Source organism: Daucus carota, chromosome 3, assembly GCF_001625215.2.
Source record: "Daucus carota subsp. sativus chromosome 3, DH1 v3.0, whole genome shotgun sequence".
Lineage (NCBI taxonomy): Eukaryota > Viridiplantae > Streptophyta > Magnoliopsida > Apiales > Apiaceae > Daucus > Daucus carota.
The window spans coordinates 35,378,368-35,390,789 of record NC_030383.2 but is presented as its reverse complement, the minus strand read 5'-3'; the positions used below and the strand labels follow the sequence as shown (position 1 = coordinate 35,390,789).

At 35.2% G+C, this 12,422-nt stretch overlaps 1 protein-coding gene across 1 annotated transcript; it reads right to left on the bottom strand.

Moving 5' to 3' along the window:
* Window positions 1-3,471: 3,471 nt before the first annotated feature.
* On the bottom strand, window positions 3,472-5,813 carry LOC108212396 (uncharacterized). The gene is made up of 7 exons (XM_017384123.1): window positions 5,513-5,813; window positions 4,898-4,988; window positions 4,676-4,800; window positions 4,366-4,583; window positions 4,101-4,258; window positions 3,712-4,006; window positions 3,472-3,597 (listed from the first exon to the last, which is right to left on the bottom strand). Exons 1-7 carry the CDS (start codon window positions 5,811-5,813, stop codon window positions 3,472-3,474), a joined length of 1,314 nt encoding a protein of 437 aa, XP_017239612.1.
* Window positions 5,814-12,422: the final 6,609 nt, after the last annotated feature.

Below are 12,422 nucleotides of genomic sequence, written 5' to 3'. Positions count from 1 at the left end.
GAGCAGAGTAACATAAAAGAAGGGAGGTAAAAAGGCATGCAAGAATGTGAAGATTTATTGCCTTGCGTAGGGGTAAATATTCTTTTAAGAAGATATTTATAAATAGAAAACCCAAAGTTAATTATTGTTTTCTTTAAAATCAAAATGATTCTCAAACAAATTCATCAGTTTTTCAATTTAAAAAATTACTTTTCTCAGTAAAAAAGAAATTTAACCTGTCGCTAAGCAAAATTCATAAAAATAAATGTGAAGATCTTTTTTTTCTCTTTAAAATCAAAATGATTCTCAAACAAATTCATCAGTTTTTCAATTTAAAAAATTACTTTTCTCAGTAAAAAAGAAATTTAACCTGTCGCTAAGCAAAATTCATAAAAATAAATGTGAAGATCTTTTTTTTCTCTTTAAAATCAAAATGATTCTCAAACAAATTCATCAGTTTTTCAATTTAAAAAATTACTTTTCTCGGTAAAAAAGAAATTTAACCTGTCGCTAAGCAAAATTCATAAAAATAAATGTGAAGATCTTTTTTTTCTTTTCAATTTTCACGTGATCATCTTGTCTAAGAGAAGAGCAAATATTTAAAAAAATACTACCTCGCTTAGATTAAAATATTCTTTTTATAAGACCTCTAAGAAGGATGTTTTCTTTAAAATTAAAACAATTATTTTAATATATTTTTATCAGCCCAAGTCCCTTTAAATAAGTCATGTAAGAATAAAAATAAAAATCATAAAATTTAATTTGTCATGGAGCATATAACCTCAGCTCACCTGATCCTCAAATCCAGCCATTTTCACATAATATCATTAGCCTAGGATATTGTGGCTATATTGTCCTGATCAAATTTTTTAATAATTCGATTATAATAATATAATATAGATTTTATCTTTAAACTTTGTCATTATAAAGATTTAAATTCAAACATAGAATACTTGATTAATAAATTAATCAGGATTCATTTGCTGGCCCTTAAAACAAAGGATACAAATATTGTTTTTAAAACTTTTTAGGAGTGACCAAGAATATCTTTAAATTCCATATTTTCTTATTCTTCTTGTATTTTTAATTTAACATTTTTGGGTCTAATTGTTTTGTTTTAAAAAAGTATTTATTACATTTGCACTTCTTTAAAAGCCTAACAATCATTTTAATATAATTTTTTATGCAAAAAAATCAATTCGTGCAACAAATAAATGGTTTTCAATTTTCACGTGATCATCTTGTCTAAGAGAAGAGCAAATATTTAAAAAAATACTACCTCGCTTAGATTAAAATATTCTTTTTATAAGACCTCTAAGAAGGATGTTTTCTTTAAAATTAAAACAATTATTTTAATATATTTTTATCAGCCCAGGTCCCTTTAAATAAGTCATGTAAGAATAAAAATAAAAATCATAAAATTTAATTTGTCATGGAGCATATAACCTCAGCTCACCTGATCCTCAAATCCAGCCATTTTCACATAATATCATTAGCCTAGGATATTGTGGCTATATTGTCCTGATCAAATTTTTTAATAATTCGATTATAATAATATAATATAGATTTTATCTTTAAACTTTGTCATTATAAAGATTTAAATTCAAACATAGAATACTTGATTAATAAATTAATCAGGATTCATTTGCTGGCCCTTAAAACAAAGGATACAAATATTGTTTTTAAAACTTTTTAGGAGTGACCAAGAATATCTTTAAATTCCATATTTTCTTATTCTTCTTGTATTTTTAATTTAACATTTTTGGGTCTAATTGTTTTGTTTTAAAAAAGTATTTATTACATTTGCACTTTTTTAAAAGCCTAACAATCATTTTAATATAATTTTTTATGCAAAAAAATCATTTCATGCAACAAATAAATGAAGTTACACCCAAATTTTGTGCCGGAGGCTCATGCACCAGGCTGTGCATACTGTAACCGCATCAAATGATGAACTAATAACAATGCACTGCTTTGAGTGCTAGACTGGGTTTGATGTTTGTACAAGTAAAAGGAGCAAAGTTTTTACAACCAAAACCTGTGTCATACCCTTATACATGCAAGCCTAATTAGCTGTAAAATATAAATACTGAAAATTAATCTCAATATTTAATAATTCGATTATAATAATATAATATAGATTTTATCTTTAAACTTTGTCATTATAAAGATTTAAATTCAAACATAGAATACTTTATTAATAAATTAATCAGGATTCATTTGCTGGCCCTTAAAACAAAGGATACAAATATTGTTTTTAAAACTTTTTAGGAGTGACCAAGAATATCTTTAAATTCCATATTTTCTTATTCTTCTTGTATTTTTAATTTAACATTTTTGGGTCTAATTGTTTTGTTTTAAAAAAGTATTTATTACATTTGCACTTCTTTAAAAGCCTAACAATCATTTTAATATAATTTTTTATGCAAAAAAATCATTTCATGCAACAAATAAATGATTTTCAATTTTCACGTGATCATCTTGTCTAAGAGAAGAGCAAATATTTAAAAAAATACTACCTCGCTTAGATTAAAATATTCTTTTTATAAGACCTCTAAGAAGGATGTTTTCTTTAAAATTAAAACAATTATTTTAATATATTTTTATCAGCCCAGGTCCCTTTAAATAAGTCATGTAAGAATAAAAATAAAAATCATAAAATTTAATTTGTCATGGAGCATATAACCTCAGCTCACCTGATCCTCAAATCCAGCCATTTTCACATAATATCATTAGCCTAGGATATTGTGGCTATATTGTCCTGATCAAATTTTTTAATAATTCGATTATAATAATATAATATAGATTTTATCTTTAAACTTTGTCATTATAAAGATTTAAATTCAAACATAGAATACTTGATTAATAAATTAATCAGGATTCATTTGCTGGCCCTTAAAACAAAGGATACAAATATTGTTTTTAAAACTTTTTAGGAGTGACCAAGAATATCTTTAAATTCCATATTTTGTTATTCTTCTTGTATTTATAATTTAACATTTTTGGGTCTAATTGTTTTGTTTTAAAAAAGTATTTATTACATTTGCACTTCTTTAAAAGCCTAACAATCATTTTAATATAATTTTTTATGCAAAAAAATCATTTCATGCAGGTTTGATGTTTGTACAAGTAAAAGGAGCAAAGTTTTTACAACCAAAACCTGTGTCATACCCTTATACATGCAAGCCTAATTAACTCTAAAATATAAATACTGAAAATTAATCTCAATATCATCATATCGTCCACTGCATATTCCTGAAAAATTGCCTTATGATATCAGGAAAGCAGCTAAAGCCCATGTGGTTGAGATCAATCACAAAACATGATGAACGAAATCAAAGCGGCAGGAAAATATAATAGATTAAAGCAGGTGTTCATTGCATTCAAGTGGAAAGGCATAAAATACTAAACATATAATGTCTGAAACATAACGTCTTAAATGAACGGCAACATAGTATTTTGCATGACGCAGAAAGAGGAGAAACTGATGAATCAAGTGGCTGTCTCCTCGCTCTCAGCAACAGCAGGGAGAACAGGTGGCAGCTTTCTCTTGCGGCTGTTAGCCTCTGCGTCCACTTCGCCAGCAGATCCTGAAGACCCCGCCTGATCGGGGGCATCCTGGAAGATGACAGGTAGCACGTGACAAAAGTTAATTACCTCTCAAAGTGTATCAAATAATAGAAGTTGTCTGAGAGTTATTTGTCTCAAAGCACATGCATGCAGCAGGCTTACCTGTGGCATTTTTTTCTTTGTATAAGCAGCTTCAAGATCCGGCACAGGTACATACACCGCAGCAACTCCATAGTCCTGGCGGCCATCAACCCAATTGTACTTATTAAGTGCCAATTTGAAGACAAATTGCTTGCCTAAAAGGGTCTGTAGTTCTGCAGGAGGAGAGTTGTCGCCTGGCGACATCTTGTTAATCAGCTTCTTGACCGAGGTATCCAGCAAGCGTTCTGCAGTATTGTTGAACAAAACCACTGTTGTAGTCCCAGTGTCATCCTCGACTTGCAGATTAATGCGAAACCTGGGCACGATTGTCAAATGAGGAGGATACTGGAGTCAAACTACAATTGAAGAATGCAAGTTTTGCGTGAAGCTGATTTTAATATTTGACTTACATGTGAAGAGGGTAATCGACGGGTTTCTTGCCCTCAGCACAAACATATACTCCATCAACAGGCGTAGCTTTCTTCACGCAGGACTTGCATGACACATAATACCATCCAAAACGGGTGTTCACAGCAGTTATGATGACCTTCAAGGTGGCTATTGCAGCCTGCCATAATATTTTCAAAGGGGCCAGTGGTCAAGTACGGCATCATCTACGTTTATGAAAATATGGGAGTCGAGTCATAAGGGCTTTTTTTTTGAGTTGAGGCATACCTTCAATTCGCCAGAGCATGTAGCTCCCACCAGGTCATCAACAGTCATCCGGTTCACAAACATGGCCTCTTCCGGCGGCAATTTTGAGGCAGAAGTACCCTCAAGAGCAACTACCTTGGTGGACAGAGCAGAGAACCTCTCCCTCACAGAAGAGACATGTTGTTCATCTGGATTGACATAAATTCTGCTGCCGCTAGTTGTGGCAAAGGTTAAGGCACCTGCGTGCATGAGAACCAAGAGTTAGTCTGTGTTATTATTTGTAAGCAAATGGAGCATATGGAAATCAGATCTCATGGGACAATCTTTATACGTTGATAGGTCTTCACTGTAACGGAGGTCACCACCATAACATACGGTCCGCCATCCTGTGTGTACAGTGTTGGATCAAAAAGCTCTCCTAACTTCCCCAACAGAGTGATAGTGCTGGTGACAGAGCTAACACAAAAAACATTGCGAAAAGCACTTGTCAAATTAGAGGTGTAAAAAGATGCTAGGAAGAAGGTGTTGTGCAAATAAATATGAGGATACTCACTAATCTGTGAAGATTTTGATATCTCTTTTCCTCTTGAGCCCATCCCCTACAGTTTCAACCTCTCCGTACCCACAGAAGCAGCCCACAATGTCTGCAAATTTCAAGGTTTGTGGGGTCCAGTACGGACCAAGGCATAAACTCGGAAGAACATGAAGACGTAACATATAAGCGCATAGGTATACAGGCAACACCATCAATAAAAGGCAGAGTAAACTACTAAAAGATAGGGATTTCTAAGATTCGATACGCATGACATGAATGATTGATGATTGGACAAAGTCTAGCGAACTTGAATTGAACTAACCCAGACCTCAAATTGCCTTAGAATTTTAGTACAAGCAAAGATAAATTGTATCAAGCATTATGTTATAGAGTCCAGCTATGTGACATGGAGTCTCAACATATATGTGCACATGCATAAAGACAACACCATCAATAAAAGGTCAAATAAACTGGAGGGAGGCTTACATAGAAGCACAAAAGCACAATAATTGCTTATCACTACTGAAGCTATAGAAATTAAAACATGCCCAACCAAAGGACCTTTTTGCAAACAATAGGTAATAAAAAATGAGGGTTCACCCACACAATAAAACAACGGTCATGGAAACACACCTGAGAGTATGGTCACGTCACCAGCGCGTGACTGGAGTACGGGTAGGCCGACAAATTGAAAGCCATGCATTGCTATGCGCACCGCATCATCACCCAGCTCGACAACCTCAGTGGTCGCCAAGAAAAGCAGTTTCTTGTCACTTGCAAGAGGCCTGTACGGATAGGTGTTGGTCGTAACCTTAACATTCCGAAGGCCATAAAGCTTGCCTTCGCCCACACGTCTCTTGAACCGAGACACCAGATGCCTGGGCACAGAGGCGTGCATAAGATTGTCCTGCAGACGACAAAGCATATATCTCATTTCTTTATTCATTTAATTCTAACAGCATTTTATTTTTATAAGCATAAAAGATTGCTGTTTAAATACACAGGAGACCGGAGTTATATTATAGCCTAGAGGGAGTTGGTATAGCTAGCATGTAGCAATATAGTTGTAGAGCAGAATGGTAACTGCCAAGTAGGAAGTAGTAGAAGTCTAGTTCATAAGGCAAATGAGATGTAGAATTCTTTGCTGCTGGTTTAAACCAAAAAAAAAGAAGAGACAAACACACAATGCAGGACATCCAACTTTCTCAGGTGAGTCAAACCTGCAATCCAAGACTACAGTTTGAATTTGCAGATGATGAGTATATTATTTGGCCTTCTGATTTCTGTTTTCCTCATATGATTATTGTTGATTTATAAGTAGATGTTTAATGTACCACATCATATCGCTGCACAAACTTCTACATTTTAAAGTGGGAATTATATGTTTGTTATTGCATCCAAGTAGCATATAAGATAATCTCTTTCTTTTTTTTGAAAACCTAAAAGTAAAAATTGGTACAAACAGAACAACATAGACATGCACACAAAGCCATGTTAAAATCAACGCACCTAAGCACCCAACCTAAAAAACCGATAACAGGAAAAATACATACAAATTTCATTGCTCTGCAACAGAACATTGCTCTGCAGACGACAAAACATGAAACATTCTTCAAGAGGACTATGCACAAATTTGTTTAACATCATTGTAAGCATTGGACAGTGCACAAATTTGTTTAACAGGGTATTGTGATTAGTCCATATTTTTGCATATTTAAGTGCCTATTTTTTGTTTATTTTCGTAGTATTAATCGCTTATTTATTTTATTTCAGGAAATTGTAGATAAATAAAAAAAGAAGAGAAAAATGCAAGAAAAAGAAGAAAAGGGAAAAGAAAAGAAGAAAATCAAAAAGAGTTGGCAAGTAAGGGGGCACATGGAGGGCTATGATCTACCCAACACACATGGCACATGGATGGACAAGATTTAGCCACCCTACCCCTAAACCCTAAATCTTTAGCTATAAATCCCCCATCTCTTTACTTGTAATCACAATCTTTTTAACCTAGTCTTTTCCTAGTTGGTAGGTAGTATAGTGCTAGATCTTCTTTTGCTCTCTCAATTTCATACCCTATTTGTAAACACTTTTATTTTAATGCAAATCTTCTTTTAGCTTAATCTTGTATTGTCTCTATTTTCTTGCTCCAAGTGAAATGTTGCTTCTTAGTACCACCATATGCTTAATTGCTTTTTGGGAAAAAAAGAAGTCATTGAGCTTGTGATTAGTGTAGATCTCTTACTTTTTAATTTTAATTTTTAGAAGAAGCTTGAACTCTAGCACAAAAGATGATTTGTGTGCGGGCTTATTTTCTAAATTTCAAGGTCGAAGCATAACTATTAATCAAGCGGATTGTTTCTTTTGTTAATTAAGTTTACATGCTCTGTTTTATTTACGCAACTTACTCAGATTAGTTTTTATTAAAACAAAACTCCAGTCCCCTGTTTTAGTTTTATTTACAAAACCCTTTTTTTCTGTTCTGTCTTTTGTTTTAAAACCGAGTTGCGTCTGAGTCGCTTTCCCTTTTTCCGAGTTCACCGAGTTGTTTTCTTGTTGTGTTCTGTTTTCCGAGTGGTTTTATATACTTGCTGAGTCTAGGATTTTCGATTCCGCCGAGTTGTAGCTGAGTCTGAGTTTTAGATTAAGAGTCATCAAATTTGTGTGTTTGCTCGCCGAGTTTCAGTCCTGCTTTACTGAGTCGAGTGGTTGTTGTAACACCGAGTTGGAGTTTCGTTTTCAGTTTTGCAGCAAGTTGAATGTGTTTTGTTTCTTGTTTTGAATACTGTTGGGTTTGGTTTATGTAGTTAAGAATCGATTCTGGTTTTTGAGTGGGTTTCGTTTGGTTCTGTAATCTGCTGCGTTTGAGTCGTCGAGTAGATCAGTCGAGTCCATGGTTTTCTGCGTTGATGATTGCTGAGTTCGCTGGATTCTGAGTCGAGTTTTGTTTGTCTGGGTGCCGAGTTTGCCCCTGTTTCGACTCTGTTTTCGCCGAGTTACTGATTTCTTGTGTCTTACTGTTGTTGAGTTGCTTTGCTGTTCCCTGAGTCACGATTGTGTTAATGAGTTAGGCGAGTCAGTTGCTGGGTTTAGATCTTTTGATTTCTCTGATTTTGTTTTCTCCGATTTGAATTATGAGTTTGCAGTCTGAGCTTGAGTCGTAGTTTGCTGTAACGAGTTTTCTAAATTTTGTTTTTCTGGTTTGTTTTGCTAAAGATTAAACTGTTGTCTTTGTTTTTTTCCAAATTGCTGGCCTGAGTTTTAGTTAAGTTCAAGTTGTCGAGTTCCTTTTTCTAGTTAAATCACAGCAGAATTATGAGCTTAGTTTTGTTTGGTTTTGAGTCGCTTGTTTCCGTAGTGGCCAAGTCGAGTACTGTGTTTTCTTTTGTTTATTTTCTTTGCTGATTTCCTTTTCCTCTGCCAAGTTTATTTTAACTGTGTGTTGAGTCATAGTGTTTGATTTTGGTTCCTATTCTTGGCCGCATAAGTTGATTGCGTGAGATCTTGATTGGCTAGCTTAATTTTCCAAATCATTACGGCAAAAGTTTTCTTAAATTTAGTTTTGTTTATAAAGTCTCTAGGTGATTTAAAATTATTAGTTAAATAAAATTTTAGATAAATGACAATTATTAGATTAGTTAATTTGTTAATTTTAGACTTTTAAAAGAAACCCTTTTCAAAATATTGTTCTAATTCGCCTAGATTAAAGATTAAGGCTTTGCGAAAAATAATTTTAATCTCTGTGGACGAATCTTAAATATTAAAACGGTGATCGTGCGCTTGCGATTTAAAATGTATTATTTCTAGCACATCAAGTTTTTGGCGCCGCTGCCGGGGATTAAAATTAATTTTTCGCTCCTTTATTTTTAATCTTTCGGATTAGTTTTTTTTCTCACTATTTTTTGTTCTTTATTTCGAGGAGGAATATTCGGGAATCGTGGAGTAAAGTGGATAAATTCTGCTCGGATTTGGAAGCTTGCTTTGGTAACCCGTATCTCCTCACTTTTATCTTCGTCTTTATTTAGAAAATCACAAACAAATTTGAAAATTTAAAATCACAAACAAATATAAAAATTTAAAATCCAAAAATATTAGTTAGAAATACATATTTGTTGCATCATGCATTTTAACACTTAGGGGCACATCATTTAGATTTTAATTTTTTGTTTTTAAATTTTCGTACCTATATTTGTGGTGATCGCTGGAGGACCCAAAGGTACGTTAATTTCTTTTCTCTAGATTAAAACACGTAGTGTAGAGCATCCATAGTTGTTTATAGCTTTAATTAAATCGTTGTGTGGTGCATCATTTTAAATAAAATCTTAAGGGCAAAACCACTCATAAGATAAGGGAAGGGATTTCATCACTCTTTCCTTGGCCCACAACAATTTAATTCTTCATTTTGCATTTCCCAAGCCTTTAATAAAATTGAATTAGACGTTAGCCCCTAGGATTTCACGCTCAACTAGGAAGGTACCTAAAAGACGAGGTAATCTTTAATTATTCCGACTTTTCGGTGTCTAAGGCAAGCGAAAGCTTACCTGGCCGATTAAGGTTTGGTGTCTAAGCGCGGAGATTGGCCTCTTGGCAATGCCTGCTCCAAACTGGCCAGACCGGTCCGGATAATTTTGGATTTATCGAGTTTTTGGTGGTCCTTAAAGTTAGGAGCAAGGTCTAGTTCATTTTTTTTTAGGGAACCCTAGAATCAAGTTTTTCTTTCACTTTTACACCCTTTCTTTTGTTTGTTTTAATTTTTGCACTTATTTGCTACATGTTTATCGTTTATGCGAAGTACTTGGGTTAGGAGCGAGTCATCTAGACTAGTAAGGCTTATAATCGAGATTCCCTCGTCCCCTTCGGATTCCGAAACCCTAGAAGTTCCAGAACCGATAGTTAAAATGGCGTTGTCTCTTAAAGACCGCTGTTACCCGTCCCGTTCCGCTCAACCTTCGTGCATCACCCTTCCTCCCGTTAATGGGAATAATTTCGAAATTAAGGCACATCACATTAGCATGTTGCCTAAGTTTTTAGGGAGTGAAGGTGAGGGTCCTTATCTTTTCATTCAAGAATTCGAGGAAGTTTGTTCCCTCCAAAAGCTCCACCAATTAACGGAAGATTCGATTAGACTTAGGCTCATTAATTTTGCGCTTAAGGAGAATGCGAAAAAATGGTTATATAGTCTTCCCGTTAATTCTATTTCCACGTGGGAGGGGTTTGTGGTGGTTTTTCTTAAAAAGTATTTTCCAAATCATAAGACTACTCGAATTACAAATGAAATAAATCAATTTCATCAAAAGGAAAATGAGTCTTTTTGGATTTTCTTTGACCGCTTCAAAAATCTTCTCTCACAATGCCCCCACCACGGAATAGAAAAATGGAGACTTTGCGAGATAGTTTACGAGGCCTTAGATAGTCAAACCACCGCGTTATTAGAGTCTATGTGCCAAGGTAAATTCATGGAAAAAGATGAGGACCAAGGGTGGGAATTTTTTGAGGATTTAGCGGAAAAGACTATGATGTGGGAGTCAACTAGGGAGCCCAAAAAGTCAATTCAGTCATCTAACGCTAGGGGCTTGCATTCGATAGGAAACAATGTGGCAACCGATGCCAAACTAGCCACCCTAACTAGGAGACTTGAAGCTTTAGAAACTAGTAAACCTCCCACACAAATGTCGACGTACCCTAATCACAATTTTCAAAATCCCGCAAATCAACCCTTGCACGAGTTTGAACAAGTAAATGTGATGTTCCAAAATTCTAGGAATGATGCGTTTGCACCTACTTACAATCCGAGTTGGAGAAATCACCCAAATTTCTCATGGACCCAAGGTCAAATTTTTCAAAATCAAGGCCCAACTTCTTTTCACACTCCTCAAACAAATTTTCAAAGGCCCAACCCAAACTCTTGCTCAACCCAAAGTCCGAACTCATGTCATAACCCAATTCAAACTCCTTTGAATCCTCCCGGTTTTAATGATTCGGATAAACGTCTTAATTCTTTAGAAAAGAGTTTGGAAGCCTTAGTTAAATCGCAAACTAATTTGACTCAATCACAACAAACCTTCATGACAACCCTAACCCAAGATAGGCAAATCTTGCATTCTAACGTGCAAGCCGTGTCTAAGTTAGAGGCCCAATTGAGTCAATTAGCTAGCGCGTTGTGTGAGCGAGAGAAAAACAAGTTTCCAAGTCAACCCGAGGTCAATCCTAAGTTTCCTCTCAATCAAAGACCTCCTGAGAATGTTAATGCGATTATTTCTCTAAGGTCGGGAAACCAAGTGGATAACAAAGTTGGTGAGAACGTTAATGAAAATGAGGAGTCGATTCCTAAACAAAATCCTTCTTTGTCTAGCACTAATCATGATAAGCCCGAATGTTCTAGAATCCGTGAGTCTATGAGTGAACCTAGTCCTGGGCCCATTTCTCAAAAGCCCAACGAAGAAGTTTATAAGCCAAAGGTTCCTTACCCACAAAGACTCATTCGCCCTAAACAATCGGCCCAAATGGAACAAATCCTAGAAGTTTTCAAGCAAGTCAAGGTCAACATACCTCTTTTAGATGCAATTCAACAAGTTCCTTCTTATGCTAAGTGTCTAAAAGATTTGTGTACCCATAAGAGAACCACTCATGTTCCAAAGAAAGCCTTTTTGACCTCTCAAGTTAGCTCGATTCTCTCAAATCAAATTCCCGTGAAATATAAGGACCCCGGTTGTCCTACAATTTCTTGTGTCATAGGCAATACTTTTGTGGATAAAGCTTTACTTGATTTAGGAGCGAGTGTGAATCTTCTTCCTTTCTCGGTCTACCAAGCCCTAGGTTTAGGAGATCTCAAGACCACCAATATGACCCTTCAACTTGCCGATCGTTCTATAAAAATGCCTAAGGGGATTATTGAGGATGTGTTGATAAAAATCGGTGACTTTATCTTTCCCGTCGACTTTGTTGTGCTCGAGACTCAACCTGTCACGAATCCTAAGAACCAAATTCTTATCATTTTAGGACGACCTTTTCTTGCTACATCCAATGCCCTAATTAATTGTAGGAATGGTTCAATGAAGCTTACTTTTGGAAACATGACCATTGACTTAAATATTTTCAATGTAGGAAAAGAACCCAATGAGCTTTATGAACAACCTATAGGGGTCAATGTGGTCAACAAGTTTGTCACATGGTCTAGCTTTGATGATAGTGAGATTGAGTCTCTTCTTGGTGAGGATTTCAGAGTCAACAACGAGAACAATAGGGAATATCATGAGTCATTGAAAGAGTTGACCTCGGAGGAGTTGCTAGGAGAATTGAACGACATTTGTTCAAAATGGGAAACTCCACCCGAGATTGTTAGTGCGAACCCTAGGCCCGATTTTGCGAGTCATGTTGGTGAAACACCAACATTTGACTCATTGTTCCCTCATTCACATAGAGCTTTAGGGGAGGATGACGTCGTTTCTTACATCGTTCCTAGTGATTTATCCTATGACCAAAATTGCATAGCCTCTAATTTGCTTGATAATAAAGAAGCATTAAGTTGGTTTAGGGAAAACATTAGTGA

Excerpts from the sequence above, each read along its gene's own strand:
- LOC108212396 (XM_017384123.1), bottom strand. The coding sequence starts at position 5,813 with ATGAGATATATGCTTTGTCGTCTGCAGGACAATCTTATGCACGCCTCT. Across the intron at positions 4,989-5,512 it reads TGACGTGACCATACTCTCAG|ACATTGTGGGCTGCTTCTGT; the intron begins GTGTGTTTCCAT and ends TGAAATTTGCAG. Across the intron at positions 4,801-4,897 it reads ATCAAAATCTTCACAGATTA|CTCTGTCACCAGCACTATCA; the intron begins GTGAGTATCCTC and ends TTTTTGTGTTAG.